The sequence below is a fragment of the Mycteria americana genome, chromosome 8, assembly GCF_035582795.1.
Source record: "Mycteria americana isolate JAX WOST 10 ecotype Jacksonville Zoo and Gardens chromosome 8, USCA_MyAme_1.0, whole genome shotgun sequence".
Classification (NCBI taxonomy): Eukaryota; Metazoa; Chordata; class Aves; order Ciconiiformes; family Ciconiidae; genus Mycteria; species Mycteria americana.
The window spans coordinates 29,346,113-29,371,166 of NC_134372.1; the positions used below are offsets into that span (position 1 = coordinate 29,346,113).

The following is a 25,054-nucleotide window of genomic DNA, read 5'->3' on the forward strand; positions in this document are numbered from 1 at the left end:
CTGAAAGATCTATCGGTCGGTTTATTAGCTTTGAAAGCTATCTATGCCTCTGAGACCTCTGCTGACTCGGAGTTACGGTAATACTGGATAACTCGGGTATTAATGCCAAGTTGCAAATGAGGTTTGCTCCGCTGGGCCGGCTCTCAAAAGGAATGAATGTTTTAGGCCTGAAACTGTGTCTGTGGTCTCATAAAAAAGCACAGCTCTCCTGGTTTTCCATTTCTTTGCCATTAAAGGAATGATTTCATCCTGCCCTTTGCTTGTCCTCTGGTTAAAGTTTGCCTCGTGGCAAAAGGTTCAGCGGCCTATAAAAGCGCAACTCAAATTTGGAGACTTACCCAATATAATATCCCAAAATCCACACTTTGTCATCAGCAGTAACTTAACACACTCACAACCCCTGTTGAACCGCAGCTTCATTACTGGCTTGCAGTTAGCCACTATTTCACCGAGCAAACCCCCTCTGAGCTGGCCCCAGTCTAACACCACGGCCAAACCAGCTCTGTTTACCCCGGAGATAGCCAGGCTGTAATCAAACACCCTGGCTCAGCCAGCTGCTGCAGGGACTGCAGCACTTTGCAGCTGTGTCCCGGTTCATCAAGGTGGTTCCTGCGGTTATTTCACCTGCGCCTTCGCTTCCAGTGAGACCAAGATGTGGAAATTCACCTACAGGGTAAATATCTTAAATAAATAGTGCTTGTACCTTCCCAGCAGGGTTTCCTGGCTGGCGGTGATGCCGGTTATGGAGCAGGGCCATGCTGCCCATGCATGCATGCTGCCTGGCTTGGGATTCTCCTCCTTTCCCTCGTTTCCAGCTTGCTGCAGCGTAGCCATAAAATCAGGCAGAACTGTCAACAGTGCTTCCAAGAAATGAATGCAACCAGCAAAAATTGGGCTGGAAAACAAAATCCATTTTGCTTCCTTTGCAGAAAGTTCAGAGGAGCTGCCTGCTCTGCCCCTCCTCAGACAGGCTCCTGTAAATCAGTATATTAGTAGGTCCTGCTTCTCTGAGCCAAGCTTTGTAATATGGGTGCCCACATGGAGCAGAAGGGCACGTTCATTCGGCCAAAGGCAGAAATGCCGTGAGACATGTTCCTTCCCATGCCAGAGCAGAATCTCTCTGTCTCCGAGCTGCACAGCAGAGGATCCAGGTTTTGTCCTGACCCTCAGGACTTGGTCCCCAGGGACAGCAAAGGAAACTCTTCCTGGACAGCGGATCCGTGCAGCTTTCCAGGCTCTGGCAGAAGGCAGGATCCAGCCAACAGTACCAACAAAATTTACGCTCCCTTTTCTTACTCCCCACTTAGCCACTCTCTAGCCAGGAGCTTGCTTTGACCCTCGTGGCTTGCTTCAGAGCCCTGGGAGTCAGATGTTTGTCCCTGGAGCCTCCAGGCCTGGCTCCAGCTTGAAAACCCTTCTGCTAGAAGACCCCCCCACCGTCCCCCCCCCAAGTGCCCCCCACTTACAAGCAGCTTAGCGCAACCGCAGGAGCTGTCAGTTAGCAGTGATGCGCTGGCTGCTGGCCTGCCCACAAATATCTATATTTCACAAATAAAGCGAGTTAATTGAAGCCACCACAGTCTGCAACAGTCTGACAGCTCCCTAAGGGTCCTTATAAAGCAAAGACTTAGGCAATCATTGGACTTGCAGTATATCGTAATGCTCTGTAGACCTTTTAAATAGAGTGGTCTGGCCAAGATGTGGCTGGGTTAGGCCTGTGCTCAAAGACAGAAGTGTGGCCAAAAAAAGTGAATGCTGAACAACCAAAGGGGTTCCCAAGACTATTTTACTGAAATAATTTCAATCCAGATGATACATAAAATATGGCTCTTTTTAAAAAGAGGGTACCCTTCCCTTCATTTAAGAAATGAAAGCTCACAACAAACATGCTCTGACATCTTGTAAGTCTTTCACCAAAGCAAGAAGTAGAAGCAGTAAGTTTGTACATTAATTGCATCATAAAAGTACCTGAGTTTAGACTTGTACAGTCAGTTCTGCCATACCCGCAAGCGTGTTTATTTAAAACACATCAGCCTCGACTACAAGGACTCACTAGCACAATAAAATAAAAAACCACAATTCTCTTTCTTTGTCTTGTTGATAAACTTCAAATCCTTGTTTCTGTTCTGGGTGCATAATTTTCCACTGTTCCTGGCAAGTGCCAGCGGGTCTCAGGAGCTTGGTCGGCAAAGACACAAATTGGGGACTAAACAGTTCAGGGAGGAAACCAAAGGAGGCTGAGGAGCCCTGAAGGACAGAAAATGGGGTGCCTGACATGGAGCCTTTCTTACGGAGTGACAAACATCACCTTTTAGCAGCAGCCAGAGGTCTGAATAAAAATAAAGCTGCTCTATCTGAATCGAGCAGAACAGGGAGCTGCTTGAGGCTTCCCAGACTGACCCGCTCTGGTCACCGTGGCTGCAGAAGGTTCCCGCAGGACAGCACCAAAGGACTTGCAGGGGTACAGAAACGAAGCAGAGTGGTCTCCAACTTTAAATAGCTAGCTAACTCACCAAGGTAACCTCCCAGCTGGGCCTCACGTGCAGCAATGGAAACAGTGGTGAAAGCATTTAGTATCTCACCTAACAAAGCTGCATCATTCCCACTGGTGGCGCGTGATGTGCAGAATGCCCAGGAGGAGACAAGTTTTTTTCCTGGTCCCCTCACATGCCGTAGGTCAAGGTTATAACACACAGGTGAATTCCACACATAACAAAGCTGGTATCTATTGACTCTCACGGCTGATTGTTTTGGAACAATAATTCATATTTGCCTCCCTGGATACAGAGAACTAAATGACAACTTGGATTAGCACTGCGCAGCCTTGCCCTGAGGACTTGCTGTTAATGAGTAAACCACCACCTCTCCTATTGAGGTCCTCTGCTTTGACATCACTCCAGGGCAGAATGCAGGATATTTTCTAAGCATCAGCTGGGAAAAACCACTTCCCTTTCAGGTCCTACACAGGGCAGGCAATCAGCTCATCCCTCTTGGGCAAGAAAGCCAGCTACTTAAAACATGGTCACCAAAGCTCCCCTGACGCAGACACAGGCTGCTGCCCTAGTTAGGAGCTCCCCGGTGCAGGGCAGATTAGATCACCGTAATGCAATGTGGGATACAAGAATGATCAGCACGAACAGTTTGACCTCAGTGACTGGAAGAGCAGCATTTCACTTGACACCGCTCCTATGCCCTTATTCCCAGCACACTCCACTGCCCCTTGTTTTAAGATGCCCTGTGGCTTTTGTTCTCTGCTTCATTTGCTTTTGATGCAGGAATTTGAGACCCAGCTGAAAACTGTATTTTTAGAAAGGTGAACATTGATCACTGACTTTTTTCTAGTAAAGCTCAGCTGCAGGAGAGGAACAGCACAATCCTACACTGCTTGGGGACCTAAGCTCCTAGGAGGACCATAATGCAGGGTAAAAGGTGTATCAGCTCATCGCTCCTGAAGAGTACCAAAACCATGTAAGATGGCACAGGACCACATTATCCATACTCAGGCATCCCCATATTGCCAGGATGACAGATTGAGGGGAACAACTACCGCCTCATTTAGAGCAATGCTGCCGAAGAGAGCCCTGGGGGCATTGCCACCCCTCAGGCCAGTGAGCAGTTACACAGACCAGGAAACTCATCCACACCGCACCTCTGTGCCCACAAAATCCTAAGGGCCTTCCAGTCTCAGCCTTCAGAGAAGAATGAGGATTGGTGTTTTAACACATTGAGCCAGACCCTTCTCAGAGCTGTGCAGTGAAAAAACCCACACAAAACAAGAGGCAGTAGATAAGCTGCAATGGGGACACTTCAACTAGTTAAGAAAATACCCCACAATTCTCAACAAAGGTGGTCAAATGTTTAATGGGGCAAACAAATGTTGATAGTGCAATCTCCATCCTGGGAGATACTCAAAGCTTTCCCCAACAAGGCACTGAGCAACCAGGTCTAACTTCAAAGCTTGCCTTGTTTTAGTGGGGTTGGACCAGAGACCTTCAAATGTCCCTTCTGATCTAAACTGTCTTACTGACCTACTGGACTAGGCCACGATTTGGGATTTTTCCAGACAGGAGAAGACAGTAGGTAACAGGAAAGAGATCCAAGATCCCCTAGGCAAGAACATGCTTGGCACATAGCTTGGTTTGGTATTGTGTTTTAGCCTCACAAGAGATAGACACTGCCAAAGCACTCTACAAGGGTTCTCCATCCTACTGGAGGGAGGAAGATACACAGAAAGCAAATTCATAGTGTTGTGCTCCTAGGGAACAGAAAGATGCAGGATTTAGCAGGCACAAACCACACCCTGGTGCTTGCCAGAAAGCTGACGAACATTTGAATCTTTGAACACTAGAGAGTTCATTTGAATCTCTGACCCAAAGAAGATCTAAGTCAGAGTTAAAACACAAACACAGACTAAGTCTGAAATCACTTTATTGAAAAATTTCATACAAGAATAGTCAGTGGCAAAAATATTCAAGTGCGATAGAGGAATACCACAGAAAGCTCCTTGCACGTCTCAACTTGAGGCCGATTCATTTACAAACAGCCACTGTCTCCACATACTCAGCTTTCCAGAGACATGTGCAGCATCCTGTCATGTCAGCAAGTTTCAGTGCAGCACAGGGAGCAGAGTCTGTCTTTACATCAAATAAGATTAGCTATGACTGATTTTTCTAGTAAGGGGTATGAAAGGCCCTGGAGGGCTGTTGAGAATGCTGTTTGCAACATAAGGCATCATTCCCACCCACCCCAGCTCATTCAAAACACTGACTGAAAGCCTGTAACAAAATATTTTGCCAATAAAAATATTTTAGAAAATTAGTGTAAAAAAATTGCTATATATAGCATAAAAGTATCATAAAGTGACTGTGGCGATTTCCCCTTTACACAAATAGTATTCTTAAAAAAAAAAGTCACATTACATTAGAAATTTACACAATATATAACATATTGTGTCTTTCTGAAATACTCTGTGCAGCAGAAGCACCATACAGTACCTGGGCAGTTACAAGACAGACAGTAGCTCCTCTTTAGTTCTGCTGTCTCTACAGCAGCTGCCAAAAATTTGGCTATTGCAGTTTTAGGATTTAGAAAGTAGGAGGCTGCAATATGGCAAACCAAGTGTTTGTAAAACAGTACCATTCCTTCTCAAGAAGGAGAAAAAAACAACATCACAGGAATCTCTTGATTAAAAAGATATTACATATTACTTGTTGCTGGTGTCAGTGAGACCATACAGTTTTGACTGTTTTGACTATGTCAGTTTTTATTTGCAGAGTACCACTTCATGTGCCAGAGAGGTACCTGCAGCATCTTTCAGTGATTTCTGGTCTAATGAGAACATACAGCCAAGCCACAGGAGCAAACAAAACCATGTCAGCTTACTTTGTTTAATGAAAAAACACTGTAAGACACTAACAGACACAGGGTTGTCAGCCTGCTGTCTGGAAATAATTAACATTGATTGTTCCCCAATTCAATTTTCAGCAACCTGGAAGGTGTTACATAGAAGAGCAATCACTATCTCGCCCTCTACTTTTCCAGGCACAAGCTTCAAAGTCCCTGCAACCTTCATACACAGCTGTGAAGGAAAAGAGCTGAATCCCCAGGGACTGAAGGTACTGCTGTGTGTGAAACCCACTCTGTTTGGTGACTTAGTCTTCTCAAATAACTCAGCAAGAACTTAGTAACTCTCTGCATAACCTTGGAGAATACCAGGAGTGGGCTTTATATTTGAGGATGTACAAATCGGATTACTTGCTTTTCTAAGAAAACAGCAGTAACCTCTTCAGACACAGTTAGCATAGGGATTTTTTGTTAGGGGGGATTTTTGTTTGCTTTCTTCAACAGAGAGCTGGCAACAGCCAGAGCCCCTCCCTGTACAAAGCGTACAAAGTTATCTCCAGCTAGAGGTCCTAGAGCATAAAGCCCTTTCTCCTGAGTGCATTCATAGGTGTATGGGTCAACATCTATGGGATTCCTCTTTGGATTGACTGGTTGGTCACTGGTCATTGCCAAGTCAATGCCATTATTTGGCAGAAAGGAGAGGTTGGGGTTTGAGCCAGTTAGAACAAGAGCCATAGAAATTTTATAAACTTTCTGGTAGCCATTCTTGTCTTGAAAGATACATTTCTTGTCCTTGCCGAAGGATAGCACATGATGTTCAGGAAGGCTAACGTAACAGTCATAGGGCCCAGCACAGGCAGCTGACTGTTCTTTCATCATCTGATAGACCTTGTGGTATTCAGGGTACATAATTTTGGGGAGCTGATTAAAAATAAGACCTGGATCACTGACTCGTCTCCGAAAAACATGGATTACTGGAATATTGCAATGGTGAGCAAAGAGAATCGCATCAGCAGCTGTCAGACCAGCACCTACAATCAAGACTGGATCTGACATGATGCCAATGTTGTTGTTGTTCACTGCTTCCTCTAGGGCAGACAGCTGGTGATGGACATAGGAGAGGTTCTCTCCCTTGACCCCAAGCCAAGTAGGACTATCGTATGTTCCTGTAGCTAAGACCACATTCTCTGCATAGATGGAAAAGGGCTCTTTATCACCTTTCACAGTTTTGAAAAATCCATCCACCTGAAAGACCTCCATACTTTTCTCATTGAAGTTCCAGAGTGAGTCACTATGCTCCTGCAGACCTTTCTGTGCGTGGCTGGAGATGCTCTCTGCACTCACTTTCCTCACAGAGGTCACAACAGTACCACATCTGAAATTCTTCTGCAGTCCTTTCTTCATCACATAGTGTTGATAATATTGAGCAATGTCTTCTGCTGTGGCTCTATTGTTTCTGAGGCCTCTGTAATGTAGTACAAACAAAGGTCAAGCAGCAGTTAAGTGAGAGACTGGAATTTCTCCCCTCTTCCACTGAATGTATCCTAGAGCCATCTATCCTGGCACTACCAGAGAAGACTTATCTAGTTTCCCTGACTTCAAAGTTATTCCTGGTATATAAATCTAACACTCAGGTCCACAAGCTGTTGTACAGAGGCAGCTATCTCTAGCATGATCCCATCCCTAAGAACATGGTTGCTCATTTATGCCTTCCTCTCACATCTTGCTTCCATTCCATTTTTAACTCCTGGACTTTTTAAGATTAATTGTTACACATCTCAAGAGCAGAAGCACCTCAGAGACTGCACAGTAGCTGAGATGATTATACTTGTCATTAGGGACAGCAGCAGTAGACACAGAAGTCAGATGACAATGCCTTTTCCAAGCTTTATTCAGAACTCATGGTCACTGTGATGCATCTCCCCAGTGGGTGTTGAGAAGGACACATTCCAAGAAGCACTGCAACTTTACCTGAATCACTGAATGCAGAATGGACTTTTACTGGGATGTGGGAGCATGTTCTTTCCCTCACTAGAATCATCCACAACAGATAGGTAGCTACATTCAAGAAGTCCATTCCACTCCAGGTTCCCAAATAACCTCCAGATGTTTGCCAATAATCACACCATAGATATCTTACCTTCTCTTTTGCTTTAGCCAGTCTTTGAATGGGAGATCTGGGAGTCCCATCCATTCCCCTCTGCTCAGGGTAACCATAGAGCCCTCGATAGACTGGAACAAGAAACACAGTAAAATGAATTTCAGTTATTTAATGTAAGAAGTGAAATGCAATTTTGTCATGTTTCAATATGGCACAGATAATGAAATCAGCGATTTCCTCTGATCTGCTGTCATGGATTACACCATCCATGTTCTCCAAAAAGAACAATAGACTGGAAATATAAATGCCTGTCATGCTTGTTTTCCTTCTAAACTTTCACTTGTCTATATACATAAAATCAAACGTGGCTGACTGGCATATTAGAGGAGCTTTTGCCTCTCTAGTCAACACATTTGGCTACCTTACAACACGCAGGCCTAAGCAGATAGGCTTCAATTCACATACATGCCAGGCACCTCCAGGGGCATTTCTGCCAAGGACCAGGTGAGGGACAGCCCTGTCGGTCTTGTGCCACCAAGTGAGGACAGATTCTGCTGTTCCACCAAAGTCTGTGTCTGGACGCTGAAGAGTATCAAACAGAAGAGCCACAGGGCTGTGGGATCGTCCCTCCAAGCCTTCAGACAGATACTCCAAATCCTAGAGAGACGCAGATCAGATGCTCAAAATGGGTGTCCTGCCAGACTGCTTGTTACTCCAGTATTTCCAGTTAGTAGTTTTGGTGTTCTGTGAAGCTAATTTACTGGCACACAGACCCTGTTACTGCCCGAGGACTACCTCAAGGATCTTAGCAGCAATGCTGGAATTTCATATGAGGGAGATCTGGACAACTACAAGTACTTTGCTTAAGGCTCATTCTGTCTGTGTCCTTTGAAAATTCAGATGAGGTTATAACTTATAATATACCCCTAGGATGCTTTACTGTGATGTTTTACTGTTTCTCTTTAGACGAACCTGGTCCAAAATGGAGACACCTGGTGCCTCTTCCAGTTTCCTCTGAAGAATGGGATGAGGGTGAAGAGAATCTCTTTTGAAGTAAGGGATGTAGCCTGACAGCAAATATGAGAGACAGATTCCTGAAGGTCCATTCCCTAAAAAGACACAATGGAGAAGAATTTATATTCCTGCAGATAGATTAGCCCTTTGAGAAGTGTTTCTAATATCCAGCCCAATTCAAAGGATAAGACACTGCTGCAGATACAGGGGACTTTCTATTCCAGGTTGACCACTGACCTATCGGATGGAGCTGGGGAAGTAGTTTTACCTTCTTACATGCCCTTCTCCTCCTCAGTTGCATTTATTTGCATTGCAAGGTCTTCAGAACTTGCTGAAAAGACATTGAGTTAAACACGCCAGAGGTTAACCTCACCTGAAGCTTAAAGTCTCTAGCATGCTGATGAATTGAGTTATTGCTCATTAACTTCTTTAAAGGTATAGAAACTGGTCACATACTACCTGGGGGTCTCAGCTTTCCTGGATGCACATTTTACACCAGTGCAGAGTAGTTCATTGTGCACAGAATACAGAGTAAGTCCAGAAAAGAGAGTGACTATTAAAGTGAAGGGGAATCCCATCTAATAACAGACATCCAGCAATAGCAGTTTTGACTAAGGCATCTTGAGGACACTTTCAAATGGGAACCAGCCCTACCATGGTACCGCAGGCAGTGCGTTAAGGAAAAAAGTCTCTCTGCCATGACAAGACACCCCTTCCCCCCCACCCCCCAATACAGCACTTTGAACAGATTGCTGGATGACTGAACTCCTCCTGCTGACCACCCAACAGCCAGTGGAAAAACTTGATATATGCGACTCCAAAGCCCAGTGAGAGTAGCCTGTGGAAAGTTTTCACATGGCTGTTCTCCAGCACGTTTAATATTTTACAGTGTCTGCATAACTAGGTGTCAGCTTCTCCGGCTGCTCAGGCTTCGCTGCTCACTAGTATGTGGCTAACCACCATTACATAATGCAGTGACGATGCAGGGGAGGAGAGCTGAAGTGACACAGCAGCCTGTGTTGACACAGTGCCCATGCTGCATGCGTGAGCAGCAAAGGCTGCTTCTTAGGAATTTGAGATAGAAGGAGGCTCAGGCTGTAAAGCTAACAGCAGGCTGAGCTATGTGAAGGGCAGTATGTGCCACAGCTAGGGCCAAAGTCTGCTGTGCTGAGCAAGGACCAGCAGCTGCTGGTCAATGTTTGGAATATTCCACTTGCAGGAAAGTTATCTAAACCTAACAGCAACAGAAATTAAAAACAAACTAAACTGCAGCTGTAGTAAGATGTAACACCTTTCAGCTTACTCCTTTGCTTTAGGAAGTACAAGGAGGTACCTAAGCCAAACTTAATCATTTGAGTGCCCAACACTCAGCAACACACGCAGAGGACTTACTCTGAACCACACCTAAGTTTGATGTGGATGGTCACAAGCGCAGCTGCCTCTGGGGCTCAAACTATTCTAGAAAGCAACTGCTTTTATGAGGCTGCCAGCACAGCAGAGGGAGTCCACAGCCTTCTTGGAGCAAGGCCTTGGGAAGTAGCTAGAACCTGTGTGCAATGTCCAGCTGCAGTGAAACAGCTGAGCTGCTTCAGTCCAAGAGCCTCCTCAGAGCGCACATATTCATACTGGTGCTTTTGAGGCTGTAGGGATATATCCACATTGGGTCCATGTATAGGTGCACTAGGGATGTACCAAAATATCCTCCCTCCCACCTGAAGACTTGTACAACTGGGCAGTACAAAGTCACTCTCAGACTAGAACCTGCTGGTAGTAGTGTCCTTGTCAAACTCACTGTTAGCATGGATTAAGTCTGATTTGTATGCGCTAACTTTGGACTAGCTCTCTTGGGGGCTATAAGTTAGATAACAGATAAGGAAGGAACCCTGGTCTACAAGGCATTTTAGACATGCTCAGATGAACAGGGTTCAACACCTGCACTCAAGCATAGCTCATGATCGATCACAGAGGGGAAGGCACTGGCATCACTACTCATGCTTTGCTCCAAGAATCACCTCACATTACAAAGCTCCCCTCTTGCAAGGGAGACAAGACAGTTACTACATAACCTGTTTTCTAAACTGGTAGAAAACCCACAGCTTTTTAATCATTCTATTAAATCTGTATAAAATCAGTGTATCTGACTTGCATTTTAAAACAAATCTGTGAAAAATTTTGAGAAACTTTAACAGCATCTGAAGCACTTTCTAAACACAGACAATGGAGAAAGATCACATAAACACACCTCCAATTCAAGCACTACAGATAATCACTTCAACAAGTTGATTAACTATCTGTAGTGAAAAGGCTTCAAACCCTTCTAAATAGCCAACAGAGAAAAGCCAGGCCCAGAAGAACTGATGCCCAAAAGGTTACCAATTTTCCTATTAAAAAGAGGTATGTGGTTTAGTTTGTCAGATACCTGGTTCCCTACTTCCCACAACTCTTAATGGTCTTTCTCTTAGTACTGCAGAGAGTTTGGCTGTCAGGGAAAGGACAGCCAAACAGTGGCCAGGCATTTCTGGTTTGAGTAAGAACACATGGAACAAGAACTGAAGACAGCAAGTCCAAAGCAACAACAGCACTAGAGAAAACAGCAATGCTGGCAGGAGAAAACTTACCTATGATCACGACAGGCAGTGGCTTGAACCCACTCTTATTTTGGGGTCTGTTCAATAATGCGTACATCTTCCTGTCTGGAAGCATTTAGGTCCTGGAATCTTCCTATTAAAACAAGTAAGTTTTGAATTATTTCCTTTTGGACAAAACACATGACTCTCTATAGCCTACAAACCCAGGTTGATCTAAAGTATTATCCTTGCATTGCAGACCATCACATTACACTTCCACACTCAGGACAGGCCTGCTTATCTTTTTCTCCTCCTGCCCCCAAAAGCAAACGATGATTCCCTGATTACACCAGGAAAAAAAAAAAAAAAAAAAAAAAAAGGAGACCCTTATCTTTCTCTTCCACACAAAAATTCCAGGCCCTCCAGAACAGCTGGCAACTTCAGTAACCCTCTGACTACAGAAACTGATGTGTTGCAGCTTGTTAACAAAAACTTTGCTTCTGCCCATACTGCGTAGAAAAGTTATTGCCATAATTATCATGAACCCATTCATGAATGCTTTGTACTTTTTAAAGCAACGTGTGCATTTATTGATAAGTAGAGCAAACCTCACTCAAGACTTCTGCCCAAAGACTGGAAATCTCTTGGCTGCATTTTCAAACATGTGTCATTCCATCACTAAAGAGTTTTTTGAGAAGCACTAGTTTAGTTCTTGAACCTTCTTTCTTAATTTTCGAGAAAATAGAGTTGTAGGTCTGAACAAGTAAATAACAACAAGTCTTTAAACAAAATGTACAACAAATCTATTATCTTGGAGACTAAGGTGTCATTAGAGTAGAATCTACAAAACTCATCTGTTGTGTGGATACTCAATGAATAGTGAATCAAAGTTTTTTGCCATTCCTGCAGGAATCCTACCATGTCAAACAATGACTTCTTCAGTTTTCTGGGGAGTTCAACTATACTGTCACTAATCTAGAGAAGTTTAAAAGTTATTTTTACCACAGTAAAAGTGAAATTTTCAAAGTTCAGCATAAGCTTTTAAGTTATTCTACAGAGAACACAGTCTTTTCTAAAAACATTACTCCCTTTTTGGAATGCTAAGTAAAAATTCACTGAATGGCATGACTTTGTTCAGTGGGGCATGCTCTCCACACCCTTTTCAAGCACAGAAAGATCTTTGGCAAGCACACTGCACACTCCCATAAGGTCTGGCACATCACTGTGTTTGACACAGGTATTGCAGCAAATGTCATCCTACAAGTGTAATGCTCCACTTCAAGCCTGACATTTACATCACCAGCAACTACAGTAATGTGGTAAGACCCTGGTGATTGAATGGGCAGCCAGAAAACCACAGGTGAGGATTTGCAGAATCCCAGGCTTCAGGAGGAGTCTTGTAAGTGCATTTGCCTGCAAGGATGTGACAATTCTCATACAGCAATATACAGCCATTGCTGGGCTAGACAAAGCTATTACAAGGGGACTGGTTTCATCCAAGTAGAGCCACATAAGGCTTAAAAGTTGAATTCAAAACCAGCAGCTTTGTCCAAATTTTTGGATCACAGTTTAGTAACGCTTACTGGTTGCCTATTACCACTTAACTAAGTGTTAGTCTAAGACTCATGCATTTTGCCTAACAGGGGAAGAACCACTTAAGACATAATAGTCATGCTTTCTAATTTAAGTCCTTTCAAGCATCTAGCTTTGAAGAGAGTTGGATTTCAAGGAAACTTAGGTTCCCAGTTTAATTGGGACTTGAAGGTAGACGCATACACTACAGAAGATGAACACTTCCATGTGTTGTGTCCATACCAAGGCATGCATCAACCCCTTAAGGCATGTTTAACCCAACCCTGGTAGCTGCAGGAGCACAGCCCAACTGCCCAAGTATTTCCCCAGCCTTTTGGGTAGGTTCTGCCACATGAACCAAACCTGCACCACCTTCAGCAGATTGTTGTGTAAATTTATCCCAAGTAATTCCCTACCACAAAGCTCCAGAGTTGCAATTGGTAGAATTCAGCACTAGCACCTGGGATGGCCAGAGACACCAAAGCAACAGGACACTGGTGTGACCAGTAAGGTATTCCCCTCAAACCAGCTAAACCACAGTACCTATCTGACTGTTAGCAGAGGTTTCTTCTCCATGGTAACAAATAACCCCCTCTCCATGGCTGTACTACACAAGAAGACAAGTTCTTACTCATTTTTCCTAACACAGAGTGCACATCTTATTTCTGTGAAACTATTGGGAGTCTGGAAAAGGGAAGCAAAATCTCTGGAAGTGATCTTCCAGGTTTCTGCTCCATAGGACTCTGCAGCAGCATGCACAGAAAGACTGTATGCACTCTGTAGACAGTGGTAACCCAGCAACATCTGTGGGATTTTTTCCTGGAAGCAAGGACTGCTGAACCAACCCAATACAGCACATGGCAACAGTTCCAGGAGAGCAGCAAAGCCAGCATATAAATAACAAGCCTGCAAGCCCATTTGTAAGACTTGGGTGCAAATTCATGGTGTTGTGTGCCAGCATTTTTCTGGGAGAGCCTGAAGGGGACAAAAAAGGCATAAGACAGTAAAGTCAGCCTGGCGGTCTTGTTTGCTTTAGAGGAAGGTTGCCTTGGCTCCTGGCCATTGCACTATGCCACCCTACCCCACCCTGATAGAGCAAAGCCAGCAGCTGTGGGCTCAGTGATAACGCTCTCCTCATTTCACCCTCCTCCTCCATTCTGTACCTTCTGATACATGAGAAAGGAGCATTTGCTGGAATTAAACCAAACCCTAATGGCTAGAGGAGCACAATTGTTATTCTGATGAAATTACTAGATCCATGCACATACAAGACCATTTTTAGCCATGGATTTTTTCAGGATCTGGGTTCACAAAACCCCATAATGACCATTTTAGTGCTGTGTACTTTGTTTCCTGAAGTTTTGACACTGGACAATTCTATCAACACAGGATCAGCCATCAGAGATGTTTCTGTTTATCCTAGCACGTCTCTACAAATGGGAAAAGTCCCTTCCACATCCTATAGCTGCCATCTCTATAACTCATAGTTAACAATTCTTCTTTTCAAGTAGAAAGTGAACCAGATGCTGAACCTATTCCCATCCTGTAAGCTAAATGCTTGACTTCTGGGGGTAAAACTGAGCTCAGAGCATCTCAGACATTTCAGTCTCAGGCCAAATGTTCACTTGTCCTGCCATTAGAAGTAAAGGTGGATTAGTTTAGGGGGTTTTTGGCAATTTTAGAATCAAGGGACCACATATACCTTGATAACCTGTACAGCGAATACAGTGTAGCAGATGAAAGCCTGTTCTTGCAGAGGCTATTGGAAAGCATACAGGACATTGACGTTCATTTCAAATCTATACAGAACTAGTTAGTAGCAAGAGAAAGCCTGAGCTAGCAAGAAATCCAAGACTACTCTTCTCACCCTCCTTTTATGTAGAGTAGGCTGCTGGGCACTCACACTTAGCCAACTTAGTGACACTGATCCCTGTTTTGGCTCCTGCTTTAGGCTTCCTACTTTAAATGGGCGTCTCTTTCCTCCTCTTCATTTGGGAGCGTGCTGCAAGCTCCACAATTTATCTCCTTGCTGCTTCCAAAGCATTTCAGTGTCTATGTGATGTTACATAATTGTTCTGGCTTGGAAAAGCACCCAGCTCATTCTGGGCCAAACTCTGCATACCTTCCTGACACAGCCTTAAGCCTAGAGGGACTATAACTCACATAAAGTGGGTCCATGTGGCCCCGAGTAGTTCCAGGCTGTACAGCTGAAACAGGTTTTAAGTGAGTAAAAGAAAAAGCAAAGATGCATTTAGCAAGACAATGACACTAAATGGTCTTTAGCAGAAATAAAAAGCCAAGTTACATCAGCCATGTGCAAGTAGCTCTCCCTATAACATCAATGAGACTTTTGCTCAAGTAAGGACCACCAAGTGTGGCCTGCACAGTACATGGGGAGAGTTCAAGAGAGCAGTGCAGTCAGTATATATAAATAATGGAAGAGACTGAAAGAGCTACCATGACACTCAGGTTTAAACAAGAACAGTGCCAACACAAATGCAACAGTTTTCTTCAGCTTCTTTCCTTCATCAACCCATTCATTTCACCAGCAGTTTTAAAAATTTAATTCATTAGTGCTTTTTTAAAAACAGAAATCTCAGTAGCTTTTACATTTTATACTTGCCTACAAATTTCAGAAGTTTGTTTTTCCCGCTCCACTTGCGTTATCACTCTTACATGCCAGGCCAGTTACCCCACAAACACAATTAAAGTGTGTGGAAAAAATTCACCTTTGTGGTACATGAAAATAATACCTTTCTAAAAGCACCCCTGTGATATTCAGAAAGCAATGTTACAGTATGCCAGACAGAGCGCACTACATTTACTTATAGCCTTCTTACCTTTAGCAGCAGGCCTGATGAGGTGCAAGATCTTTATGAAAATGCCTGTACAGTCAGGAAAGCCAACCAAACTACAAGCCTTGAATCGTGCCTCTGCTCTAAGACAGCTGTTTAAATATAGTAGGCTACCAGCTCTAAGAGAGGAGAGGAGGAGCTGAAATGAATGGAGGTGGAGCAAGGAAAATACTTATAAGCATGAGTCAGCAGGAATATTTCCCTTCCCAGCTTGTGAATGAATGATGTAGTCATCTTCCTTAGTAATGTTCAGCTGACTACATGACTACAGCAAAAGCAGGCTTATAGGAGCCATGCATGGCAGAAGTCCTGTATTGAACAAATATCTTCATTTTTAACCCTCAGGGCAAATTAAAACCTGGGACTTCATAAAATGCAATGCTTCCTGTGGCAGAACTGGGTTTCTCCTCTATTTAAAAGAAAAGCTGCTAGTTATAATCACAGGTGGGAATAAAAGTGATAGGATAACACTGTATGCTTGTTTTAAAGCTAGTGATCTTTTTGGCCACAAAAGGACAAGAAAACATCATGATTTTCTTCCTACTTTGGACAGTTTGTGGTTTTAGTTTCACCTTATTATATCATAGATACAGTGGGTCTGAAAAATATAGACTGCAGTTTATATTTTTTCTTCAGTGAGATAGAGTCTTATAAACTTGTTGCACAGTAGCAGTAAAATGAGCCAGACTACTTCCTGTAAAATTCACAACGTGCCAGGATTTTCATCCAAGGTATCTTACTCAATTCAGAGGAATAATCAATCAAGCTTGCTAAATTTAAAGTTCCCTTAACAAATGAAATAAATTTGAGCTGAAGCGTTCAGTTCAAGTAGTAAGTGCTGCATATTTTTATCTCTGAGGCCATCTATTTTGAAACTGCAGTCTCCAGGGAATTAGAAGGACTGCTGGTACCCAGTTAAGATGCATACTTTCAACCATGTGATATAAAAGACAGAAACAGTTCATGAGAAGGAATTCTATACTCAAGACCCACATCAAAGTAGAACACTTCATAATCTATTTTAATTCCACCAGAATAAGTTGTTTTAATAAGTATGAAGCCATTGTTTCACATAAAATTTAACTAAGGGATCCCTCTGAAAATCTGACTCAGTAAATACTTGTCAGACTTAGGGGTGTTTTTTGTTTTTTTTTTTAAGGTCTCTCGCAAATTGTCTGTGCCTTTATCCAAGGTAGCATTTGCACAGAGCTCTTAATTCATATGGATTTTTAGACAGGAGCAAAGGCTTTTATATGCATTATCCAGATATTTATTGGCAGGTAACAAATGTATCCATATCAGTCAAGGACAAATTAAGCTTCCAGCGAAACTAAGGCATTTGTTCGGTTAGGTGATTTAAGACTGTCCTGTTCCTAGGTTTTTCAAAAACTATCTTCAATATATTGCAGTGTTGCATGTCAAACATTTTAGAACAAAGATGTTGAAGTCCATACTTGCTCATAGCATAGATACAAGAGGAAACCATATGATTATTTGGCAGGCTTTATAGGCAGTAAAATCAGGAATATTTCCTACGTGTGCAAACCTGCAGAAATAAAGTTGTCCTCTATGTGCAAGAAGAGGAGATCCTCTCCATTTCCCACCAAAATCTGGAAAACTAGAATCTATTACCTCTGCAAATAAAGCCAGGATGTCTCTCCAAAACCACAAGCTCTATCTTATTTTTGCACACAGTACAATTCTTTACAGGAAAATATTCATATACAACAATAACCCACTGTCCTTTATTTGCTTGTACAATAAGCCCATTGAAACACAGCAATTTGGGGGCTTCTTTTATGGATATCCTAAACACATCACATGGAATATATATCAATGTTGCTGTTTCTCCTTGTGTACCTTGTCTGGAAACAAATAATTCAGCCCAACACTTTGCACAAGCTTTCCAGAAGAGGAAGTAATTGTGCAATCTGCACTTGACCTCGCAGCCAGCCTTTGACCTACAGATTTATGCAATTCACTCGATTTATTGCAAGCAGTGTCATTCAGATTAGTTAAGTGCTCAAGTAAAAAGTTTAGAGACTTCCAGCATGACTTTGCACTATATTCATAGCTGTCAGATTATGCAGTTGACTAACAATACTAACTTCTTTCTTTGCACAAACTGACAAAAACATTTTATTGGTGCACAGATTTAAGGATCTTTAGAGGGCTTCGGATTTTTACAGAAAAAAAACCAAAACACTCTAAGCCACTAGTCTGTAGGTTCATTCATTGAGGTGTATTGCACTATACTCCAGCTGAGACCTGAGGAATCCACATCTGTATTACACAAGGTACAAAGATGTCAGACTTAAGTGGAAACTGTCAATAAAAAATTTGCAAGGGTTTTTCCTCTGTTCTTTAAACTTTTTCCTTTTAAAAATAAAATAGTAAAGCTTAGCCTCTAATGAACATTATTCAGAAAACAGATACTAAGCTAGATTGGCAAGACACCACCAAGTGATCTAGCAAGAGCAAAATAATACTTATGCAGCAGCTTGTGAAAAGCTTCTTTCTTTAAAAAAAAAAAAATGTTTTTTTTAAAAAGCAGAAAAGTCAGCTTAGGCAACTTTGCAAGTGTGAGACCCAGTTCTGCTCTCAGTTATACTTGTGACTTCCTACATGTGTTTGTGCTTTCACATGGCTTCCTCTAAAGAAAGATTTGGCCCAGAGCACATGTCCTACTTTTCCATGTCCCTGCCAAGGCCATATCTGTCCTGTGTTCATACTTTTTGCAGTGTTTAGGCATCTGGGTCCAAAGTGAGAGAAGTAAAGGTTCACCACACCCATTTGTTATTCAAAGGAACACTGACCTCCCAGTCAGATAAATGATTGAAAGGGTTTTGTCCTAGTGACCTGGAAAATTGTTTGAGGAAAGTAAAAAACAAAACCTTACATTTTGCTGGAACTGTTTTAAAACAGTGAATTTTCCTTTTCCCTGCTCTCAACTCATTACCTTGAAATTGTTCTCTGTCTGTTCTAAGAGGGTTGTCTTCCTAAATCAATGAGACCACACCAAAGATTTTTCACCAGCCTTCATTGTCCACAGGCATCAGCCACTTCCACCACTGTGTCTTGAAAACATCTGTTAAGAAATATACTTGGGGAATCATACTACCCAGGAGGGCTATGAAACTCTACTGTCTGCATTCATGCAGTCATGTCTTTGGCTACTCTGCAGTAAAGACTTGTGTGGGCACCCTGGTGCATACTAAGAATGCCTTATTGGGGGATCTCGCACATCTTCTCTATCCAGGCTAAAGGAACAGTAATGGAGAGCATTAGCAGAGATCTAGCTAGTCTCCATAAATAAACACACCCTGAAAAAGATGTTGCGAGCAAGTACAAAGTAGCCCACTATACTGTGAGATAGCAGGGGATATCTTGCAAAAACAGAGTCACTCAGAGTTCACATGTGAAGCATCCATGTAGAGAAGTAGTGCAGAGTGCTGGGTGGCTGTGCATGCATTTCCCCTGGTCCCCCTTAGAAAACCAGCCAGGATCACCGTTCTCTCCTCAGATGACAGTATATGGGGATGATAGCCAAATCTAGCGTGCTTTCTACTTCCCAGCACATACGCTTCCTTTCAAAAACTAGTAGAATGCAAAGAGGTACAGTCCTCAGGCTCAAGGGACTACAGCCATGCTTGTTTCCCAGAAGGACCGGGCCTTTGCAGATTCCTTGTTTCCCAAGTGCAACACGCAGAGGAAAGCTCAGCTCACATGCACTGCACTCAGACCTCCATCATGATCTCAACATTGATGTGGTTTGGGGAAAAAGTAAACACATGCACTTTCATTCCAAACAAACAGCAGCTATGACCTAGTCAAAGATTAAACTGCACATGAAGCTGGTAGGGAATTTTCCCCTTATCTTAATGTCAATATATTCATAAATATTTACATGACTTCAGGATAGCAGGATCATTTGAAGACATAGCCTTTAGTCTGTACAATCTTACGGTCAGTGTTCAGTTATGTTCTTTTAATCTATACTGGCATTTGGCAACTGATAGCTTAATTTAAATGACTGCTGTATCATATTATGATGTGCCAGACTTAACTTGGCAAGCATATGCCCAAAAGCAGAAAATATCCCACAAAAGCTAACACTCATGGTTTCTTGACTGGAATAATCAATAGAGAAGAAACTTTGAAGTAGGAGGTACAGCCTAACTGAGAGCACTGGGCGTCTTTTCTGTACATATTTTCCCCCAAGGCAAAACAGTGATTTTTCAAATAGAAGTGGGTAATTCAAAACTGGAAAAGAAGCATGTAATGCAGTATGCTTAATTCAGTAGCACAAAATTCCATAAAGAGGGCTGCAGAAAGCCTTTGGAGATTCTTGAATTTGTTTCCTTGCCACAGCTTAAGCCAGCCTGCAGCTCTTCAGCCTAACTTTAAAGTTTTCTTTCCTTCACTTTATCAAGATCAAGAATCACTTAATCAAGGTAAAGAACTTAGTAGCATTCCTGAAAGGCTTAGAAACATGTACAGCTGAGGGCATTAAGAACTAATATAGCCAACATCACTGATTTCCTTAAAGAAAAATAAGCATTTCTGCAGCAGAGCACAATAGTTTTCAAGCTGTAAATGTTTAGAAAAGGACTGTGCTAGAGTTATCGCACAGCTTCCCACCCTCAGGGTTTATTTTCACCTTCCGCTGAAGCAGCTGATACTGACTATCAGAGGTAGATGCTGCTTAGATCCTGGTCACCAATTCTGATGTTCCTGACTTGCAACATTTTCTTTCTGCTGTAACTTTAAAAGCCTCTGGGAAATTCTAAGAGATTTTAGCATGCAAATCCTTTTCTCTTAACAGGGCTTTCATGCACATTGAAAGATCAGCTGAAGTGATATACTCAAATGTAAGTTTTTCTTAGACCCCAATTTTCCCCTCACAGTAGCACCACGTGCTGCAACACTTGACTGCCAGGAGTGAAATTTGAAGTCCCTTGGAACTGTTCTGTATAATTCTGGACAAACCAGTATCTTTTTCAAAGACAATCTTATCACTTAGTCACAGTATAACAGTAATGCATTAAAGTGTTACAAAATTATTTCATAGGTCAAGGTTTCTCACCTGTAATTGACAGCTCTGTTTCTAGACTAGTTTAAGGTGGCTGGAATATGAAAGGAGCTGCCACTTGCTGTAAAAGGAGCTGCCACTTGCTGTAAAATAGAATGCGCTATTTTGAGATACGTGCATATATTCCAGGGTCATTTCTGTGGTTTAGGGACATACAAAATAGTCCCCATGAACTCTGAAAAGATTTGGCACAGTGAATTTGCAGGAAAGAGAGGCAGGATTTCTGCACAAGAATAAAGCCATTCAGTAACTAATTCCCCAATGCATTTTTTTTAGAAATACCTAGTGATTTGTGTAATTCCACATTTAGCTGACAGTCATCCAGTTTTTGCACATGTCAAAGCTTAAAGCTGAGCATAGGTCAATGAAACAAACATGCAATGCTTCTGTAGCAAGAATTATCTTTCAATATATGTATTCAGCATCTAACAATAAGAACTAAAATCCCCTGAAGATCTTGTTCAAGTTGCTTTTTTGGGACAAATTTCACTAAAGGTGCCTTCCTTGCTTCTCCTCCCCAGTTATTTTACCAAAAGCTTACTATTCCTGTTTCAGGTGTATTTTTTGCTTGAATTACTTTGGTTTTGGTTTGTTTTGTTGGTGTCTGTCTCCCCCGCAGCGTGTTTTATTTTTTTGTCTATCAAGCAGCTATTTCTAGACTAGAGACGAGAGACTCTAGATTAATCCTATGCCCTTGCCAATAATTATTCTATAGAGAGAAATAACTTATTTATAATCACTCACATTTTTGGCAGCTATCAGACCAGCTGCAGCATGCCCCAATTTTTCTGTTTTTCCACAGAGAAATTGTCCCAAGCAGGGGTGAAAAGGAGGAGGTGTTTCTGGTTCCCTGATCAATATTTGTCTGGATTGCAAAAATGTTTGAATCATCAAGCAAAACCTCCACTAAAGAGCCTGAGGACGGTAATATTAAAGTGACCCTTTACCTTGAGGCTGAAACCACGCAGCAGAGCTGTGACAATGAAGTACCTGACTTGCTCTGGTTATCAGTCCAGACTGATATGTGCTCAGCCAGGCAGGATGGTGTGGCACCAAGGTGATCAGAAACACGGGCTATCTTTGATACCAATTCCCTGGGAGCTCTGACCAGGGGGTTATCTAAAGCCTTCTTTTGCACTCCTGACACTCTGAAGGTTAACATTCAAGACTATCAGCAGTAACTGCAGATCAGAGCTATTCTGCCGTGTCACAGGGAGCTTATGTCCTTGTCTCTGCTGTTGCAGCTCGCTGTGCCTGAACACGTGCCCGAGTTGTCACACTAGGTAACTAGAGCTCGCTGTATCGGCACTGCCTGTAGGGACGCAAACTCAAGACAGGCCAGACTGACTCAAAGGGTCCATCCAGCCAGGTATCCCATCTTCAGCAGTGGGCATTAGCAGACACCCACAGAAGAGAACAGCACAAGCATGTGATGCTTGTCTCGCGTCTTCCCCTACCTCCAGCTACTTGCAGCCAAGGGAACTGGCTGAAATCTGATGAGGTTTGTTCACTTCCTAGCACCTTCCATTTATTTTCATCTAGTTCCTAGTAATTTCACATGTGGCCTCTAGTACTTGTACTGAAGGGAGATTACACAGCTGATCCCGCTCCACACCACTCAGCTCTATATACTTTTATTATATTCCTCTCAGTCTTCTGACTTATTCCCAATACAGAAGCTGTTCCATACCTTATATCAACCTGTTTTGCCTCCTAGACCTTCTCCAGATCTCTCATATGCCGAGATGAGAAAAACAGCACATCATCCAGTAATCTAAGCTCAGATGAACCATAGTTTTATGCAGCAGCCTTCTGGTTTGGCCTCCATCCTTTCCTAGCACTTGATTTGCTTCACTACCAGCAAGCACTGAGCTGACAGTTCCACAGGACTATTTATCATGGCCTCAGATTCAAGTTCAAGCCCGTCCCTACTTTGAATGATCTTCCTTGCCTGGACATGTGCCAGAGTGTGAGACAACACATAGGAATTGTGCAAAAGTGTGAAGTAATATGACAGAAGCATTGCACAGCTTATTCTTTAAACCAACGCAGTCACCCACATGCCTGACAAAAAGCAAAGTGGAAAGCCTTGGAGACTTTCTGGATACTCCTTGTTCACAAAGAAACCTCAACAAAATAACTGAAGGGCAAACATGTGGGAGGAAGCATGTTCTCACCTTGTACCTCAGGAGGGAGGTAGCCTTAGGTAAACACAGTAGAAAAGCATGAAAAGCTCATATTGCACTCCATCCCCCAGCCTGATCTTGATCTTCTCTTATTCTCTCACCTGGAAGAAAGCATACATAAAGAGCTTATGCAAAGTCACTCCTAGGTTTGTGTCAGGAGTGGCTGTTGTTCATGCATATTTGAAAGAGACAAAGTACATGCGCAGCCAGTGAATGTACTGAACCCTTATTAGCTAATCTGGAATAGACACAATGGATATTAAGCAAGGTAAAGTGAAGGATTTCTAAAGTACTGCCTATCCTTATTGCAACTGGGAAACACAGATGAGGTTGTTGAGCCTGGGAGAGCCAAGTCTTCTGCGTGTCTGCTACCCATACTGCAATGTTAAACCTCCTTTTGCATGCAGGCTTGCTAGAAAAGCAGCCCATTCTGCTGACCTTCCTGTGAGTTTTGCTTCTCCACTTCAGGCCAACAATCCTAGCATATGACAAAGTCACTATTGTAATACATCATTCTCCATCTATCATCTCTTACCCCATCTTCCACTGTGGCCTGCCATGTATCTTCATTCTTCTCTCCCTGCAGTCTTTCCCTACCCTTTTCTCATCCCTACAGAACCCACTGAGTTACGTTAAAAACTTTTCTATTAGTGACCATGAAAAAAGCCAGACAGACATTCATAAAAGTCTCAGCAGCAACAATAAGCCATGTGCCAGTTTTCAACTTGCTCATGTTTGATGTCCCCAGTACGGTAAGCTGTAACAGAAACCTTAATTCCTATATTTTTGGCACAGCACTCAGTGCATTGCATAGTCAGTGCCTCTGGGGAAAAAAAGAAAAAAAAAAAAATCAAGTCAAGCATCCTGCCATGGGCATGTTCTATGGCACTTGGGAATTCAGCTCCTGGCCCAGAATTGCTCCAGCCTGCTGACTGGCATTGCAAAATGCAACTCTAAACACCTGTTGAGACTTAAAATTTCACCAGAGACTTTATTTGTAGTGGAAAAAGGATCAAGACCCCAGAGTTGAGAACTGAGTTTCTGGACAAATGTTTTCCACTGAAAGTACTGTTGAGAGAATTTATAAATTCAGTGGAAAACATGTAATAATTTCAGTTGCATCTAAATATTAGGAATTTTAACACCAAGAAAGCACAGTTTCTTCACTCATGTGTTTTTTTTAATTCTAAAAATTTAAGCTTAAGATTAAAAAAAACCAAGGAAAGTAACATGCTTCACTCCATTCTAAAAGGAATTTTCGTTTTCTCACATCACTTACCAAAACTACTACCATCAGCTACTTACCGCTACTCACATCACTTACCAACTACTACCATGAGTACACCTGACACTTTATTCAACTCTTCAATTCAGCCCTTAAATAAAAATATCAACTATGACCACAATTATATTGGGAAATAAACTGCCCTTCATACAAGCTTTGCAAGGTAGCAAAAACTATCTCTGTCAAACAATTATCTTTAATTACTTTCCTTTTCTGTTTCATGGATTTTAATCTGAATTTAAGCAGACGTCATTACAAAAGAGCAGCTGCACTCAGTTAAGGGTAGACATGTGATCAAGTACTTTTGCTGAGGAAAGGATGTGTTACAATGCTTAGTATCCTGAAGTTCTTTGCTGAATCAAAGCTTTCCACTTCAGGTCAAGTGTTATGACAGTCATTGATCTTAAGATACAATGAGACAAAAGTAGCTTAGCAAAATAATTTTAGTTACATGCATCTATAGAATTATGCAAGCTTGCTATATACCCCTCTGATTTTTATGAAGTTTTTCACATGTGTTATTAATATAAACTATTACAATGGAACATAATTTTAGAAAATATGCATTTTTTTTTTAGTTTCCCATAAAAGCTTGCTACAGGATTTTGAGTACCACTTAGCTTTGGGATGCTTTCGTATCTTTATAGTGAATGCTCTTCACTTTCAAGTCTTGATGGTTTTCTCCCTGTTCTGCCAGTTGTGAAAGGGTAAGCAAACTTGTTATGCTGTCACAATACTGCTGTTAGTCTTGGAACACCATTAAAAGTCAGAGTGTCATTACTAAGTTGTGTCTTGAGAGTGCACTAAAAGTTGCACAGTTCATCACAAATACACAAAAGTGTAGTAGAAAAGATAAAAGTCCAATCAAATAACTGAGTGGTACAGGAACATATAGCAGAAATCGTCTTAGAGCACAAGTCTTAATGAGGAGCGGCTGAAGGAATTTGGGTTGTTTAGCCTGGAGAAAAGGAGGCTGAGGGGAGACCTTATCGCTCTCTACAACTACCTGATAGGAGGCTGTAGCGAGGTGGGTGTTGGT

The 25,054-nt window shown here is 42.4% G+C and overlaps 1 protein-coding gene across 2 annotated transcripts; it reads right to left on the bottom strand.

The window, feature by feature from the left end:
- Window positions 1-4,411: 4,411 nt before the first annotated feature.
- Window positions 4,412-22,746, bottom strand: OSGIN1 (oxidative stress induced growth inhibitor 1). 2 transcript variants are annotated; one of them, XM_075510563.1, is made up of 6 exons: window positions 22,722-22,746; window positions 11,077-11,179; window positions 8,417-8,553; window positions 7,910-8,101; window positions 7,484-7,575; window positions 4,412-6,808 (listed from the first exon to the last, which is right to left on the bottom strand). In XM_075510563.1, the coding sequence occupies exons 2-6, from the start codon at window positions 11,159-11,161 to the stop codon at window positions 5,815-5,817; spliced, it is 1,500 nt and encodes a 499-aa protein (XP_075366678.1). In that variant the 5' UTR covers window positions 11,162-11,179; window positions 22,722-22,746; the 3' UTR covers window positions 4,412-5,814. The 2 variants fall into 2 exon arrangements, with proteins under 2 accessions (XP_075366678.1, XP_075366677.1); XM_075510562.1 differs by lacking the exon at window positions 22,722-22,746 and adding an exon at window positions 15,438-15,590.
- Window positions 22,747-25,054: the final 2,308 nt, after the last annotated feature.

What these genes read in the sequence shown, in the direction of transcription:
- OSGIN1 (XM_075510563.1), bottom strand. Translation starts at nt 11,161, where the DNA reads ATGCTTCCAGACAGGAAGATGTACGCATTATTGAACAGACCCCAAAAT. An exon ending in CCCCTGGAGGTGCCTGGCAT is followed by an intron (nt 7,576 to 7,909) that starts GTATGTGAATTG and finishes TTCTTGTTCCAG; the next exon opens with TCTATCGAGGGCTCTATGGT. An exon ending in TGGCTAAAGCAAAAGAGAAG is followed by an intron (nt 6,809 to 7,483) that starts GTAAGATATCTA and finishes ACTACATTACAG; the next exon opens with AGGCCTCAGAAACAATAGAG.